The sequence below is a fragment of the Lissotriton vulgaris genome, chromosome 1_1 (assembly GCF_964263255.1).
Source record: "Lissotriton vulgaris chromosome 1_1, aLisVul1.2, whole genome shotgun sequence".
NCBI lineage: Eukaryota > Metazoa > Chordata > Amphibia > Caudata > Salamandridae > Lissotriton > Lissotriton vulgaris.
This window is the reverse complement of record NC_141685.1, coordinates 1,780,421,100-1,780,433,503: the sequence shown is the minus strand read 5'-3', so window position 1 is coordinate 1,780,433,503 and position 12,404 is coordinate 1,780,421,100. Positions and strand designations below refer to the sequence as shown.

The 12,404-nt window shown below is 49.0% G+C and overlaps 1 protein-coding gene across 6 annotated transcripts in view; it reads left to right on the top strand.

Annotated features, from left to right (window-relative positions):
- The window catches only part of USP15 (ubiquitin specific peptidase 15), an 829,830-nt gene that overhangs the window by 696,450 nt on the left and 120,976 nt on the right, over nucleotides 1-12,404 (top strand). For all 6 annotated transcript variants that reach the window (XM_086919102.1, XM_086919100.1, XM_086919101.1 and 3 more), the window contains one exon: nucleotides 11,198-11,301. In XM_086919102.1, the coding sequence (XP_086775228.1) occupies nucleotides 11,198-11,301 (104 nt within the window). The remainder of the gene's footprint in view (nucleotides 1-11,197; nucleotides 11,302-12,404) is intronic.

Genomic DNA, 12,404 nt, shown 5'->3' with positions numbered 1-12,404 from the left:
AGTCGGTATACGCCTGCCGGTGGAACAAATTTGTGGCATGGTGCACAGCAAAGGCTGTGGATCCCCTTTCTGCCCCTCTTTCTGAGGTTCTTCTCTTCCTTCTTTCTCTTGCCCAGCAGGGCTCTGCTCTGGGCACTCTCAAGGGCTACCTTTCTGCCCTTTCAGCCTTCTTAAAGCTACCTGATCAACCTTCTTTGTTCAAGTCCCCTATAGTGAATCGTTTTCTGTAGGGCATCACGCACATGTTTCCACCTGTCCCTTTTGTGATGCCCCAGTGGGACTTGAACCTCGTTCTTACTTTCCTGATGTGCGCTCCCTTTGAGCCACTTCACTCTTGTCCTCTCCGTCTTCTCACCTTAAAGACGGCCTTCCTGGTGGCCATCACCTCTGCCAGAAGGGTGAGTGAGCTCCAGGCTCTGTCTTGCAAACCTCCCTTCCTGTCTGTGCATCCAGACAAAGTGGTGCTGCGTACAAAGCCATCTTTCCTGCCCAAGGTAGTCTCTGCTTTCCACATCGGGCAGTCCATCACCTTGCCCTCCTTCTTCCCGCCTCCGCATCCCTCAAAGGATGAAGAGCGGCTCCATAGTCTGGACCCAAAACGTGCGCTTTCATTCAATGTGGCGCGCACACGCCAGTTCCGGGTGTACGACCAACTCTTTGTGGGCTACGTGGGTGCGAAGAAGGGACGGGCGGTGCATAAGCGGACCATCTCTCGGTGGGTTGTCTTATGCATCAAGGCGTGCTACTCCTTGGCTAGAAAGGAGCCTCCAGTCGGGCTGAGGGCCCATTCCACTCGGGCCACGGCGGATACTACTGCCCTGGGTCGGGGAGTCCCCCTGCAGGACATTTGCCAGGCGGCGACATGGGCCTTGCCGCACACCTTTGCGAGGCACTACTGCCTGGATAGTCCAGTCCGGAGGGATGGCTTCTTTTGCCGTTCCGTCCTCCAGGACTTCCTGGTGTGAGTATTGGTTCGCAGACCCTCCACCGGGGTTGGTATTGCTAGGGTATCTATTCTAAGGTAAGGAATCTAATACTAACGTGTTTCTTTCAGATGAACAAGTTACTTACCTTCGGTAACGATATATCTGTAAGAAACATTAGTTAGTATTAGATTCCTTACCGCCCCCCACCCATCCTCCCAGTTCTGCAAACTGATACCTAGGGTTAAGGTTCTTCCCCTTTCAGGGCCCTAGTTTCTTGGCACCAGTGTTGGTTCTACCATGGCTCTGCGTATCTGGCGCGGAAAAGCTGTGGCTAAGAACTGACGTCAGCGCGCATAGGCGGCGTCTAAGTACTCTGACGACGTCATCCGGCGCAGACGACGCCGACGACGAACGCGGAGCCGGAGATGACGCCTAACGACGCTCAGGGGTATCTGTGTCTGACGCCTGGGGATATTCTAAGGTAAGGAATCTAATACTAACTAATGTTTCTTACAGATATATTGTTACCGAAGGTAAGTAACTTGTTCGATTGGGTCGGCGGCAGGACCTCCCCCCCCCCCCGCCCGGTATATGATGCCTGTGGAAGGAACACATTTGTGGCATGGTGTTTAGCAAAGGCGGGGGATCCCCTTTCTGCCCCCCTTTCAGAGGTTCTCTTCTTCATTCTTTCTTTGACCCAGCAGGGCTCTACTCTGGCCACTCTTAAAGGCTATCTTTCTGCCATTGCGGCCTTTTTTCGCCTTCCTGATCAGCCTTCTCTTTTCAAGTCCCCTATTGTTAACAGATTTCTGAAGGGCATTACTCATCTCTACCCTCTTTTTCCTTTCGTAATGACTCATTGGGACTTGAATCTTTTCCTCACTTATCTTATGTGGGCTCCCTTTGAGACACTACATAATTGTGCTCTTCGTCTCCTTACTTTAAAGTTGCTTTCCTACTTGCCATCACAACTGAGTGAGCTTCAGGCTCTTTCCTCCAAACCTCCCTTTCTTGCAGTCCATTCAGACAAAGTGGTCCTTTGTACTAGGCCTTCTTTTCTGCCCAAGTGGTTACCTCTTTCCACATAGGCCAGACCATCAATCAATCAATCAATCATTTGTAAAGCGCACTACATACCCGCGAGGGTCTTAAGGCGCTGGGGGGTGGGGGGGAGGAGGGGGGTGGACTGATGCTACTGATTGAACAGCCAGGTCTTCAGTATCCTCCTGAAGTTCAGCAGGTCTTGGGTCTGTCATAGGCTCAGTGGGAGGGTGTTCCATGTCTTGGCGGCGAGGTGGTAGAAGGATCTCCCACCGGTGGTTGTTCTTCGGATGCGCGGAACGGTAGCGAGTGAGAGGTCGGCAGAGCGTAGTTGGCGGTTGGGGATGTAGAAGGAGGGCCGTCTGTTGAGGTAGGCTGGGCCGGTCTTGTGGAGTGCCTTGTGTGCGTGGGTAAGGAGCTTGAAGGAAATCCTCTTGTTGACGGGGAGCCAGTGCAGGTTAGTCAGGTGGGGGGTGATGTGGCCATGGCGTGGTACGTCGAGGATCAGTCGCCCGAGACATTTTGGATGTATTGTAGTCATTTGATGAGGTGGGTCGGGGCTCGCGCGTAGAGGGCGTTTCCGTAGTCGAGTTTGCTGCTGAAGAGGGCCTGGGTGACTGTCTTTCTTGTATCTGTCGGGATCCATCTGCAGATCTTGCGGAGCATGCGGAGGGTGTTGAAGCAGCAGGAGGAGGAGACGGCGTTGACTTGCTTGGTCATTGAGAGCGTTGAGTTGAGGATGATTTCCAGGTTGCGCGCTTGGTCGGTGGGTGTCGGGGCGGCCCCCAGTGCCGTCGGCCACCAGGAGTCGTCCCAGGCTGAAAGGTTGGAGCCGAGGATGAGGACCTCTGTCTTGTCCGAGTCCAGCTTCAGACGGCTGGTCTTCATCAAGTCGACGACTGCCTTCATTCCTTCGTGGAGGACGGCTTTGGCGGTGTTGGGGTCCTTGGTGAGGGAGAGGATCAGCTGAGTGTCCTCTGCGTAGGAGATTATGTTGAGGTCGTGCCGAAGTGGATGGAGGTGGTCCAATCCAGAGCCTTGTCTTGGATCCCTGCGGCGTGCGCGTAGTGATCGGTGGCAGACTGTGTTGAAGGCGGCAGAGAGGTCCAGGAGGCTGAGTGCTGCGGTCTCGCTTTTGTCCAGCAGGGTCCTGATGTCATCGGTCGCAGCGATGAGGGCAGTTTCGGTGCTGTGGTTGCTGCGGAACCCTGACTGGAAAGTGTCCAGGATTCTGTTTTCTTCGAGGTATCGGGTTAGCTGTCTGTTGACTGTTTTCTCGATGACTTGGGCCGGGAAGGGGAGCAGAGAGATGGGCCAGAAGTTCTTGAGGTCTCTTTGGTCTGCCTTAGGTTTTTTGAGTAGGGCGTTGATCTCGGCGTGTTTCCAGATCTCTGGGTCTCGAGGGAGAGATTGATGGCGTTGCGCAGGTGGGGTGCGATGGAGCTGCTTGCTCTGTTGAAGACGTGGTGCGGGAATGGGTCTGACAGAGAGACAGAGTGGATTGTACACATGTTCTTGATGGTGTCATCGATGCTCTCGCTGGCCCAGGCTAGCAGGGGGTCGTGGTCAATGGTATGCGGAGGGTCTGTTGTGTTGCTGTCTGTTGGAGCTGTCGTGGATGTCTGCTATCTTGCAGTGGAAGAAGGTGGCGAGGGAGTCACAGGGCTTGCAATGGCGGGATGTCGTTGGTGTTGGAAAGTTCCTTCACGATGTTGAAGAGCTCCTTGCTAATGTGTGCGTTATGGTCTTTGAAGGAGGTCCTCTTGGCCGCCCTGATGAGGTGGTGGTGGTTGCGGATGGCGTCCTTTTGTGCTGCGTGGCTGTCCGGAGTTTGTTCACTGTGCCATTTCTTCTATAGTTTCCGGCAGCCTTGCTTAGATGATAGGAGTTCTGGGGTGAACCAGCTGGCCCTCTTTCTGGTGTATCTGTGGGGGGGTTTCATCAGCGGGGCGAGGGTGTTGGCGCAGTCCTTTGTCCAGCGTCTGAAGCTGTGGGCTGCGTCGTCGGTGTTTGAGGGTTCGGTGGGTGGGCTGAGAGCGAGGTTTGCGTGTAGATGGTCTTCGGTGATTTTGCTCCAGCAGAGGCGGGGGATCTGTTGGGTGCGTGGTGTGTGGTGGGATTCTGGACGGCGAAGTGGATGCAGCTGTGGTCGGTCCAGAGGAGTTGTGTGGCTGATGGAGACGTGCGGGCTTGAGAAGACTGGGTCGAGCGTGTGGTCAGCGGAGTGGGTGGGCATTGTGACGAGTTGCTTTAGTACGAGGTTGGCGAGGTTATCGATAAAGGTTGTGGAGTTGTTGTTCTCAAGGTGAAAGTTCAAGTCTCCGAGGAGGATGTAGTCGGTGGATGTCAGGGCGTGCATGCGGATCAAGTCGTCGATGGAGTCGCTGAACTGGGGGCGGTGTCCGGGGGGGGTCGGTAAACGAGGGTGCCTCTGAGGGTGGAGTTAGGGTCTGTGTGGATCTGGAAATGCATGTGTTCAGCCGTGCTGAGCACGTCATCTGTGCTAGTCGAGACCCTGATGCTGTTCTTGTGGACGATGGCAATTCCTCCTCCGCCGGTGCGGTCTCTGCGGGTGATCTTGTAGCCATCTAGGATGGCTTTGGCGATGTCGGGTGCGGAGTTGTCGTTAAACCAGGTCTCTGTCAAGAAGGCGACGTCCGGGAATGTTGTGTCGAGCAGGTCCCAGAGCTCGACGGCATGCTTGCATGCGGAGCGGGTGTTCAGTACTATGCATCGGAGGTGGTTGAGGTCTTTCTTGGCGGGTGGTTCGTCGGCTCTGAGGCTGGTGTAGCTGCAGTTCCGGCAGGTGAAGGGGCCGTGTGTGCGTTTCGGGGCGGCCTTGAAGCAGGTGTGGCTCCGTCCGTAGTTGAGAGCATGCAGAGTGCTGGCATCGTAGTGGCGGCGGTCGTCGTGGCGGATACGGGGGCCAGGGGTTCTGGGCGCAGTCCAGGTGTGGGGGGGCGCAGACGGGCTTGCCTTAGGCGCGCCAGTGGCGCTGCCGTGCAGCGGCCGGCATATATGGAGAGGTTGGAGAGAGGAGCAGCTGGGAGGCGGAAGGCGGACACAGCGAATGGGCAGTGGGCCGTCATGGGGGCGGGGGCGCAGGGGACGCAGCGGCGAGGGTGGTTAGGGACAACGAAGGTAACAGAAGGAAAAGGGGGCACAAAATCGAGGGAAAACAAGTGGCACAGAAGGCAAAAGGGCCCAAAAAACGAGTGCCCCAGAAGGCAAAAGGGGCACAGAAATGAGGGAAAAACGAGTGGCACAGAAGGCAAAAGGCACAGAAATACAGGGGCAGCTAAGAACAGAAGGCAGAATGGGCCGAGAGTCACAGGGGAAGCGAGGGGAACAGAAGGGAAAACTGGGCAGAGACACGGCAGCAGTGAGGGTCACAGAAGGGAAAACCGGGCAGGAACACAGGGACAGCGAGGGGAACAGAAGGGAAAACCGAGCAGAGACATGGGGGCAGCGAGGGGTACCGAAGTAAAGACTGGGCAGAGAGAGCACGGGGACAGCGAGGGGAACAGAGGGAAGAAAAAGGGGCACGGATCATGTACAGGCAGCGGGGGAAGACAGATCACAGCAGTCACAGATACAACAATGAAAATACAGGCAATACAATAAAAGCAATAAAGCAGAGGATGAACAAACCTACCTACGGCCTACCACTGGCCACCAGGAAAGAGGTGCAGGTGGTAGCCTGGGGATGGTGGAAGGCCTCGAACTTCCTCGGCAACGGCAGCTGTGGCAGGGACACACAGGCGGTGCTGTGCGGAGGGGGAGCGACCTACCTGGTGGGGTCAGGTCGCTCATTTTTCCCACCTTCTTCCCGCCTCCGCACCCTTCCAAAGAGGAGGAGAGACTCCACCGTTGGGATCCAAAACGTGCGCTGTCCTTCTATCTCTACCGCACTCAAGACTTCCGGGTGGACGATCAACTCTTTGTGGGTTATGTGGGCACCAAGAAAGGTTGGGCAGTGCACAAACATGCCATCTCTTGATGGGTTATCTAATGCATTAAGATCTGTTATTCTTTGGCAAAAAAGAAACCTCCAGTAAGACTATATGCCCACTCTACCAGGGCGACGGCAGCCACTACTGCCTTGGGATGTGGAGTTCCGTTGATTGACATCTGCCAGGCGGTTACATGAGCATCCTTGCACACGTTCACAAAGCATTACTACCTGGACAGCCAAGTCCAGTGAGACTGCTTTTTCAGCCGTTCTATTCTCCAGGACTTTTTGGTGTGAACTTAGTTTGCAGACCCTCCTCAGGGGTCGGTATTGCTTGAGTATCTATTCTAAGATAAGAAATCTCTAACTACAGTCTTTTTCAGATGAACAAGTTACTTAACTTCAGTAATGATGTATCTGTAAGAGACATATGTAGTTATAGATTTCTTACCTCCCCACCCACTCTTCGAACTTACTTCTAGCGATAGGGACTCCCTTCCAGGGCCCTACTTGCGTGCACCAGTGGTCAATGTCTTGCATGGTTCTGCACTTCTGGCGTGGAAAGTCGTATCAGAACTGATGCCAGCGCGCAGGGACGGCATCTAAGACACCGTGACACGTTATCCCGGCGACCACAACGACAAACGTGGAGTCAACCGACACCACCTACTGACGCGCATGGTACTGCTATGAAAAAATTCCTCCGAATCAAGTCTGACTCCTGGGGGTAATTCTAAGGTAAGGAATCTATACCTACACATGTCTCTTACAGATACATCATTACCAAAGGTAAGAAGTGACTTGTTCTTTAACCCCTTTGCTGCTCATGAGGAGCTCAGCTCGTTATGAGGCACAGTGGAGCTGTGCTTATGACGAGCTGAGCTCGTCATGAACAATGTGTTGGATGAGGATCCAGCACAGGAGGGGAAAACCCTTAGCAGCCAAGGTGTTAATGACTTGATTTGACAAATTCTGGTTCTCATTGGTATCATTTGACTAAAATGTCAATATTTAGCAAAAATGACTGTATCCAATGAATACACAAGGAGATGATGGACGGATCACTGAAACATTTCAGACACTCACCCCCAGTCACCGATCTGGGTTGAATCCATCATCGTTCTTTCGCTCACTTCGCCACCCCTGTTCAGACCCAGCTATAAGCAAATCAGTCTTGACCCTGTGCCTCATGGGAACAGTCCAGACCGAACTGCCAAGCCAGGTCTTCCCTAGACCGGAAACACATATCCTGGGACCGGTTTCGGGTTAACAGCACATCAGCCAGGCTAGCTTGAAAATAGTGGCAAAGTGAGCAAGGGACCCTCCTCTGGATATACCCTGCCAACTTAGGACGAACTAAGCAAACACGGAGATGATGGACAGAGCGCTGAAACTTTTCAGACACTCACCCCCAGTCACAGATCTGGGTTGCATCCATCATCGTTCTTTTGCTTACTTCGCCACCCCAGTTCAGACCCAGCTATATGCAAATCAGTCTTGACCCGGTGCCTCATGCGAAACGTCCACCCAGAACTGTGTTTGCTTTGTATGCAATGAATGCCACATCAATTACTAATTTAAAGGGTCAGTACACTATATTTATAAATATAGATTTTTATCCAAGGATATCATTCAATCAGTGTCCAAACATTGAGATGACATCGAAAGTGAAATGCTTCCTGACTCAAAGAAAAAACTTAACCAGGAGTAGCTAGAAAGAAGTGAATGTGGTGCAAATGTTTGTGTTTAAAACATACAACAATTCCTGATTAAATGGTATTATAAGGTATCTATGTATCATATGCTGTCAATGGCGTTTAGACCCTCAACTTGATACTGGAGTCTCATCAACACATACTCTAATGGAGGGACATACTGGCCGATTATGGAAATGAATCGGTAGGAATCAGTCAAAACTAGGGTGACGTGGTAGTGCTCACTAGTTCTGATAATCAGTTAATGTACTTAGTCAAAGGATGAGGTGTAACACAAGAGTGGTGAGAAAGTAATTATTTGTAATCTTATCATAGAGTTTTATCAGGTCAGATGTAATAGTGCCAGTCCAGTAAACCAGTCACTCGTACAATGAGAGTTCCTCTGACGGCGCATTAATAGTTTAGCAGGATTACCTCTATGTAACTTTAACCCAAGGAATTTCGGGTTCCCTTTGACTTCAGTGCTATAATTGTTGCCCTTCCCATTTCCTTACTAGGTCCCCCAAAGTAGCACTAAGCCTCGGAAGCCAATTTTCCCAGTCAATCCACACATTCCACATTCACCTGATCACTCACACAATTGAAAACAAACAATAATTTGTAAGGCAATTCCTTTTCGCAAGACACCATCTACAAAAACTTTTTTGTGTTTACATTTTTTGCAACACAATATTTGTACAATATATTGAGGTATTATGGCGTCTAAACAAAACGTTTTGTTTATACGCCATAATACCTCAATATATTGTACAAATATTGTGTTGCAAAAAAAATTTAAACACAAAGTTTTTGTATATGGTGTCTTGCGAAAAGGAATTGCCTGATTAACTGGGAAAATTGATTGTATGGATTTTTACAAGAATGTGTACAGGTTTATATGAATGTAAAACTTGCAGAAATTGCATAAAAATTTACAAATGCATTTTTGAATGGAAATAAATAATGATTTATTCAAGACTTAACTAGTAGTCTTTTGAAACCCACATTTGGTTCCAGTCCAATGTGCTGTGAAGATTAATGGAGATTGAAGATAACAGTACTGGCAGTTGTTTTGTTTATTTATGTTCACAGTAAATCATTATCATTCTAATATGGACTCGGGTTGGTCACCTCTCATGATTCTTTTCCTAATTTTGGAGAGGTTTTTCAACAAAAGTCTTCCAATCATTATTTGTTATACTTTTTGCTAATTGGAATTGTATGCTTATAAAAATGAGAAAGATTCATTCTAAACACAAAAAGTAACAGCGCTCTAGCCCCAGTTCTTCAGCATTTACTTTTTGCTCATACGCCTAACCAACCCTCCCCAATATTGTTTTGAGAAGTGTACTGTACTAGTGCTTACACAATTTTTTTCTGGGGCAGCTCCAACTGAATATTTTTTGGAATAGTGGTTTCAGGGGACCTGAATATGCTTAGTCATTTTCTTAGTTTTAAAAAGCAAACATTTTCTTTTTAAAGTATTTCTGGGTCATCTCTCACTTACTACAGCGGGGCGTAACCAGGTGCTTTATAAACCTCCTTATTATTATTATCCTGATTGTGAGACAATATCTGTGGGTATCTGTCTTTGGGAGTAGCCATTCTAGTGAAGTACGGTTTTATTTCTCTTTTTAAACGTGTTTTTTTTTTATTTATTTCAAGAGTTTTATATAGCGCTGGCTAGACCCGAAGGTATGAGAGCATTTTACATAAGGTTCCACATAGTTGCAAACAAACTTCAGTTACAAGTTACCAAGGTTACCAGTAAAAAGACTTTTAAGGAGCATGGAAGAAAAGGAAAATACAGTGAGGAAGGGAAATGGAGTAGGGTATAGATACGACGGAGAGACGAAGGGTAGGTCTGCCTAAGGTTTGGCTGGATAGGTGACGGCCGGGAGGGAATCCGCATCCCATCTCCTCTTCAGCTATCAGGTAGCTCCACCGGGTATCGGTCAACAGAAAAACATAAAAGGGATAGAAGTCGAGAAGAAAGGAGCGCAGAGGGGAAAGAGGTTAAGGTGAATGGGAAGGAGGGGATACGACAGAGAGACAAAGAAAAGTCTGCCCAAAGTCCGTCTGGGTAGGTGACGGCCAAGGGGGAATCCATAGCCCATCTCCTCTTCAGCTAACAGGTAGCTCCACCGGGCCTCGGTCAGTTAGCAGGGTCTCCACGGTCGAGGGAAAGTTCAAAGAGTCCATGTCCTGAAGGGAGAGCAGGATCAAGGTCAGGTTAGGGATGTGATTAAGTTCAGGTTGATGACCAGTTCGATTGTCCAGGAGTAGTCAAGCATCGTGAAGTGACCAACTGAGGCTGCCATCTTGAGATCAGGCAAGCAGGTTAATCTGTGCAGTAATGTGTCAGGCGGACAGGGCAAGTGATTGGAAGAAAAAACCATCAGTGGGAGAGGTAACAGCCATTAGCAGGGCAGGCGAGGCACCTCAAGAGTCATTCTCCTATCATCAGAGAGCAATTCTGGGTCATCCCTATAGGACAATGTGTGATCCCCTCCAGCGGCAACCGTCGGTTCAATGGAAATCAATAGCCTACCTTTTCGTGATCACTGAGGTGTTCCGATTGTTAGTCTCCTTCCCACTCTCCAGCTGCATCGATCTCGCAGCTCTCGAGTGCCATTTTGGAGTCAGGCAGCCCCTGAGGCCGAAAGGCCGCAGCGTGCTTGGTAAGTCTAAAGTAGAGCAGTGGATGGGATTCTCGGCCACCGAACCCAGAATAGAGGGAGGAGGACAGCTCATCTGCAGTGCGGGTGCCAGGTGGGACAGATCCAGGTTTACGTCGGTGCCTCTGTGAGCGAAAGGCGTGGTCAGCTACCAGCTCGATGTCCGGCGGCTTTTCTCGGGACTCTGTGAGCGGCTGGCTGGCTCCCCGGTGATCCAACCTCGAGATAGTTAATTGTGGGTCGCTGGCCGCGCGTCAGCTATTTTGGGGTCAGGCATTGCTATTCAGCTATCCCTGATCTCTGTGTCTGCCTGCTCTTAGTCGCCGGTCCTGTTCCACCGATGCGGCACACTTAACTTCGTTGGCGAGCGGAGATCTCAATTCCGGACGCACTCTTGAGGCAGGAGTGTTACTTGTGGGCTGCTGACCGCGCGACAGCCATTTTCGGGTCAGGCATTGTTATTCAGCCGTCCCGGCGTCCGTTGTTGTCCGAGCCCAGTCACAAGCAATGCGTTTCCTCCGGAGACCTGAGCGCCAAGAGCCCAGAGTGACCTGAGCATCTGTTTCCAGCGTTGGGTCCGGTTCAGCGTTTCTCCCCACACGGTGGCAGGGTATGGACCCGGTGAAGGAGCAGCTCTGCAGTCGATTTGCTCTGTCTCACGAGGACCACGTAGGTGCCCAAGCACCGCTCATTTTTCAAGGATATCAAAGCTGTTGTTCATATTGCTTTGTTCTTCTTGCTTTCTTTTACTGTGACTATTAGTAAAATATGTGTACTACATCTGGTTTTGAAATTGAGAGCTTGTGTGCGTTGGTAGTATTTTGGTAATTTGTTTGTATTGGTGCCATCTATTAATTTAAAAATGGTTATAATAGTAAATACTACGTCTTTGTATTCTTTTTACAGTGACTTGGACATGGCTGAATTCCTGATAAATCCAAATGCTGGACCTAGCCGTTATAATTTGATTGCTGTGTCAAACCACTATGGAGGAATGGGAGGAGGGCATTGTAAGTTCCTCTTTTATGTCTTAAATGGTAACTAATTGTTACTGTAAAATTACTCTATGCGTAGGTTATAGTTTCAGCTATATAACATAATTACCTTTGTTGCTTATTTAAGTTCCATCACCCACCTCATCTTCCATTCCACCCCTCCCAGTTATTTAAACACAGAAACTCAACGTGTGCATTTTACCCATCAACCAACATGCCACCAGTGGCCCTAAATAGGATGATGTCTGTATAACAGTACGATAATTTAGTTCACTCCAATGTTTGGATATTATTTTTTCAATGTGTGTAATTGACCTATTGGCTTTGTTTTAGAAGGGTTTTGCATGCTCTTATTATTTTAGATTTCTTAACCTAATTGAAATCTTCCAACATAACACTCAACAGTCAAGTAAACAGTTTATTTGTTTGATTTCATATTTTATACTTGTTTTATCACAACTTTGCATAAACATCAATGTACATCAAGAGACCGAGAAGTTAGTCATCCATACGCAGGGCCTGCTCCTCAAAATTTGGTAGCAGGCCACTTTTAAATGATCATAATCTCCAACTTTCTGGTAGCTATCCTGCCAACGCACTCCACCACCACTGCAAAAAACAATTTTTCATAATTTTTCTGACCTTTCAGACACATAGAAATCCATATTTTTATAGTCTCAAAGATGACAGAACACCAGGAATTCTATTCTTGCTACTCCATTGTGATGAAGAAAACATAATTGAAATACAACGTATTCTCAATGTGTATGAAGCTTCCCACCAGGAAAGTGTTGAAGATGTTAACCCTAGAAATTATTCTAGATTCAACTCTGCATCAGTTTTTGTTTACATGCTGCAGTCACAAATTTTCTGTTTTGCATACAAACATTTATAAGACCTATAGCATTAGAATGTGAAATGCCCTGCATATCTTTCATCTAACAAAACAAAATGTGCATAGGTTTTCATGGGGTTTGTGATCTCCAGAGGCACTGATGATATTGCGGGTTCATCTGAACAGTATGACAGAATTACTGGTATGCTCAATGTGGGGATACCTTATCTTCAGAGTTACACAACTGAGCTCTAGACAGACGCACACACACTCTTTAAAAATA